Source organism: Corvus kubaryi, unplaced genomic scaffold (genome assembly GCF_017639235.1).
Source record: "Corvus kubaryi isolate FWS band 111438036 unplaced genomic scaffold, C.kubaryi_AGA036_p1.0 37300, whole genome shotgun sequence".
NCBI lineage: Eukaryota > Metazoa > Chordata > Aves > Passeriformes > Corvidae > Corvus > Corvus kubaryi.
This window is the reverse complement of record NW_024581093.1, coordinates 10,805,454-10,810,453: the sequence shown is the minus strand read 5'-3', so window position 1 is coordinate 10,810,453 and position 5,000 is coordinate 10,805,454. Positions and strand designations below refer to the sequence as shown.

The following is a 5,000-nucleotide window of genomic DNA, read 5'->3' as shown; positions in this document are numbered from 1 at the left end:
CACCATATGGGTTTCAGTAATTATTTCTGAATTTCATCTGCATAAGTGATATTTCAGAAGGCCCTCTACACCCTGGGCTCACCTTTGGAAAAAACCGTAAGTGTCTGTATCCTGAACCCACAAACTGCAGCTACCTCACAAAAAGGCCTAATTATGTAACGAACTAAAAGCAGCCTAACTGAGCAATTCTGTCTCCTAAGCATCCTGTCTTCCGGATCTTACTGAGGAAAGCAGCCATAATTTCATTTATTTCATGGGCCCAGTAACAATTATGTGGATGATCATAATGCTGCAGCAGGAATTCACCAAAATCCATTACTGACATGAAAAGGCACTGGTTCTGATGAGCCTTTATATGGAAGGGAAGAAAATATTTTCTCTTTGTCAAAGTCTAGATGGTTTATTTCTCCAATATAACTTTTGCCTTAGAATACTACACCCCAAGAATGTTCTTTTACAACTGGGAATGTAATTCCAAGAAACCAAAAAAAAAAATCTAAAATGTCATGAAAGTGGCTGGAATTATTAACAAAAGGAAATAATCCCACAATCTCCTACCCCCTTCCTACCAGTAATTAGTTACTTGTTGAATATAATTTACGCTGCAAGTAATTTTTGCTATTAATCTGAGAGCTGCTCTGGTTACTCCAATATGAACTTTATCAAATGTGCACATACACAGGATTTTACAAGGGTAAACTTACTTATCCATTGATTGCACCAGAAATACATTTTAAGTGGAAAGTCTTCCTGGTGGGAGTGCACTCATGAGCTTTGAACTTAAAAAAAAAAAAAAAAAGGAGAGAGCACGATAAAAAAAAAAAAAAAAAGCCAAACCAAAACATGCTGTTGCAGTCTGAGGAACTTTTTTCCCCTATTGATCTTTAGATATGAAACCATAGCAGAAAGTTTTAACAAACCAGAATTCAAATCAGATGCGAGAAATTTTCACGGAGCCACTCTATTGATTTGCTCAAAATACTGCCCAGCAGTACCTTAGTGCAAGTGTCTGAAGAGCCAGCGATGCTCCCCTCGCCTGCACCCTGCGCAAGCTGCACATGGATTAGCAAACCTGAATTCACAGTGTGGAAGGAGAAGAAAGAAGCACTTGGAATTTCGAAGTTTTGTTTTGCAATTTCACAGGCACATAACGCAAACTCGTCCCCGCCGTAGTTCACCCACCCTGTCTTGCTCAAGTGAGAAGCTGCTGCCAGGGCCGGGGACCCCGGAAAGGAGGGGGGTAGCTCTATGCTAATGGTACCAGAGCGTTCTGAACCCTGAAGCACCATCACAAAGCACACCTTCTGGGCAACTTACCCAAAACTTGTCGTCCAACCATGTAAACCAGCCATAACCTAACACCAGGACTAGAGAAGGAAAGGGGAAGGCTCCTACAGATTTTATAGTAGAGCACACTGCTTTTCCTAGGAAACTGGTCGATATTTTTAAAAGAGAATAAACTTCGTTATTCGCTTCTTTAACTTACGATAGCCACCCAAACTAAACAAAAGCTTCACTTCCATGCCATCATTTCAGGCAATATCCAACTTACTTCAAGGACATCCTTTAGCAACAGGCAGGAAAGCTGCTCAGTTAACATTCCTTTCTCACACTCCCACTGTACTTATTTGAAAACGATGTGCAAAATCAGATCAAAAGACTAAAAACAGAGAAAACGGCTACTTTAAAAAAAGATACTTGGAAGTGTTTTTGACCTGTTCCACCTACTAAAAACAAACAAAAAATATAGCAAATGTCAAAAGATGCAATCATACGAAGTGAAGATGTAAAAAATCCCTCTCTGCTTTTCTTTTCTCTGCTCAGTTTAAGAAGTTCCAAATTCTTTCACAGGAGGCCGATGAAAGACAACTAAAAACCTAACGCTTCTCCAACTCCTACTCCAAACTTCAAGCGGAAGTGGGAATAATATCGTAAGAAAAATAAATATGTTTACTGAGATGGGAAAGGGGGTTATGCTGAGGAAACGGCAAAGCTCGAGTACATTCAAAGCTCACAAAACTCAGTTAAAAACCCAAAATCGACTCTCAGGACCCAAATGATTTTTAAGAAATGTTTCGCAAAGCTCCGCGGAGCGAGTGCTGATCTATTTGCTGGTGTACGAGAAGGGCATCCCGGGGATTTCGGACGCCGGGAAAATGCTCACAGCGAAGCACAACATCCCGCAAACATTCCGCCCCGTTTCCCCGCGTGGAGCCCGGGACCCTGTCCCCGGCGGTCCCCCGGAGCAGCCGAGAGGCGCGGGCACGGCCGCGGCGGGGGCCGGACGGCAGCTCGGCGGGCCCAGCGCTGCCGGCACCGCCGGGCGCGGAGCGGCCGCGGCAGCGGAGGGTCCCGCGCCGCCGCTTCCCCGAGAAGTTGCCGCGGGAAGCGCTCGGTGCTTCCGAGCGGCGGGGACGGGCCGGGAGGCGCAGGGGCTCCGCCGCACCCGGTCCTCCCTTACCTGCCCGCCTGAAGCGCTTCTGCGCCGCGGCGCCATCCGCGCCCGCGGCCGGCGAGTCCCCCCGCGGCCCCCCGGCCCTCGCCCTCCGCATGGCCTCCGGGGGGCCGGAGCCTGCGCTGGCAGGGGCAGAGAGGACGCTGCCTCGAGCGGACCACTTGTCGCCCCGCATCCCAGCACAGGTACGGGCAGAGGCACGTCCCCTCCGCCGCCCGCGGGGCTGTGCCGAACTCCTACGAAATCCCCCTGTTCCGGAGGGGAGGGAAAAAGGGAGTAAGAAAGAAAGAAAAAAAAAGATACTTCACACGCTCCCTCTGCAAATCCTGGCGGACACAAAGCCAGCGTTTATCCCTCGCTTACCGGCTCGGAGGGAAGCGGGAGACGGAGAAAAAATAAAAATAAAACACAACCTTAGGGAAAGCAAATCGGCTCCCCGCTGCCCGGAACCTCCGCGCTGCGGCCGCAGAGCCCCCTCTGAGGCGCGGCGGCTGCGCGGAGCCCGGCGCGGCGGCGGCGGCTCCCGGGACGGGGCGATCCCCCGGCTGCCCGGCCCGGCGGCGGCAACTTTTCCGCCTCCAGGAAGCCTTTGGTGCAGCCGGAGGCCGGGACTGCGGGGCAGCGTCCTCCGCCCGGCGGGACTGCGGGGGAGCAGGGGGTGCGGGAGCGCTGGGGTCCGCGGGGGGGTGGGGGGGGCGGGCGAGAAAGTGGGTGCCCGGGGGGGATTTTCCGGCCCTTTCGGGGGAACGGCGCGGGCAGCGTGTGTGGCCGGACGGGGCATCCGTCCCGCGGGGCTACGGGATCAGCCGCCCCACCGCAGCCCCACTTTGTTTCCCAGCTCCGCGGGGCGCGGAGAGAGACGCGGGGGGCGCGGATCCATCCCGCGGATCCATCCCGCGGGCTCAGGATGCCAGACCGCCCCGCTGGGAGAGGGCGGAGGGAAAACATCAAAAAACGGAAAGAGTTTGGAGTTTCGTTAAGAAACAGACGAAACAAAACGCTGAGTTAAAAAAATAAGATAAACCCCAAGAACTTGGACCAAAACCTCAGAAAGACCCCCCCGCATGTAACTCCGGGAGATCCTGTTGTCCCGCACCGCTGCCCGGCGCGGTCCCGACTCCCCACAAGGTAAGTTCATTTATTTTGTGTGTGTTTGTGTTAAAATGTGTGCGAGGGAGAGGAGAAGAACTCACCATTTCGCTGGGATAACAAGGCCAGATCGGGATCGGATTGGAAATGCTGAGGCTTCGCCTGCTTCCTCCGCGACATGCTGGCTCAAACATCAGCTGGGGCAGAATAAAAAATTACTAAAAAAAAATCTTCTCAAAATTACGGAAATCGAGCCTCCCCCCCCCAGCCTCCCCGATCCTCCGCGCACCGCGCATGTGTCCTGCTATAATTATGATTATCAATAATGCATTGCGATTAATCATAGAGGGGCTCTTTGAAAGGCGATTGGCACATGGCCAGCTCTATTCAAACCAGCTCGCCTTAATCAATTAGGCGCTGATTTGCTGGAGACCCTTGTCTCTCCGCCGCTCCCACCCAATGAGTCGATCCATGTGGCAGGAGAAGGGGCTGGATTTCCCCAAAGCTGTTTGGATACAGTTTAACCCTCTTAGCAACCAGCTGGAGCTGCATCGCGCCATCCCGGTTACTATAGGAATGTGTCTCCCTTCGCCCCTTCCTCCAGCCCCGACGGGCTCCCCGCGCCTCCCTCCCTCCTTCCCGCAGTTCTGCGCTGCGTTTCACTTTTTTTTTTTTCCCCCTTTTTTTTTTTTTAAACTCCCCCCGCCTCGCCCGCAACCCGAACCGGTGGAGGGAGGGCAGGGTGAGCAATAATCGATCGGGGGAGGACGCACGGCTGGGGCGGCCGGCGGGGAGCAGCGGCCCCGGAGGGTCGGCCCCGCACCCGGCAAGTGCCTGCCGGGGAGAGCCCGGTCCCGCTCCGGCCGCCGGCCCCGCGCGCTGCCGCTCGCTCCGTCCCGCTGCTGCAAAAAAGTTTCGGGTGTATGTTTTTTCTTCTTGCTTTTTTTTTTTTTTTTCTTTTCCTTTCCTCTTGTCCCCTCATTTACAAATAAAGATCCATTTCGCCCTCTCCCAGGTCTCTCTCTCCCACCCCCCCTCCACTTCTCTTTCCATATATCACGGCCCGAGGGGTGCTGAAAATAGGAAGGGTTTGTTTTTTACCTCACACATTCCCAGGACAATTAGGGCGCCGCTGGGAGCGGCGGGCGGACCAAGCGGCCGCTCCGCCCCCGCGCCGCGCGGGTTGGCTGCACTCGCCGTCAGTCCGCCCGGGGAGCCCGGTGCGAACGGCGGCGGGGCCGCGGCCGGGGGCGGGTGCCTCGTCCCGCTCCGCGTCCCCGCTCCGCTCCCTCGCCCCCCCCCCCCCCGGGGCCTTCCTGACTTTTGTTTCCCTCTTGGACGTGGGAGCGACGCGCATCTGCCCGCCGGAGGCGCCCCCGGCCGCGCCGAGCCCGGCGGCGGAGCGCGGAGCGGAACGGCCCGGAGCGGAACGGCCCGGCCCGGCCCGCGGTGCCGC

General features: G+C 54.7%; 1 protein-coding gene across 2 annotated transcripts in view; it reads right to left on the bottom strand.

Moving 5' to 3' along the window:
- The window catches only part of SALL1 (spalt like transcription factor 1), a 16,087-nt gene extending 11,933 nt beyond the window's left edge, over positions 1 to 4,154 (bottom strand). The window contains exons 1-2 of one of the 2 annotated variants that reach the window (XM_042027518.1): positions 3,834 to 4,154; positions 3,649 to 3,741 (exon numbers count right to left, since the gene is read on the bottom strand). In XM_042027518.1, the coding sequence (XP_041883452.1) occupies positions 3,649 to 3,724 (76 nt within the window). In that variant the 5' untranslated portion in view covers positions 3,725 to 3,741; positions 3,834 to 4,154. The remainder of the gene's footprint in view (positions 1 to 3,648; positions 3,742 to 3,833) is intronic. The other variant, XM_042027519.1, reaches the window with a different exon arrangement.
- Positions 4,155 to 5,000: the final 846 nt, after the last annotated feature.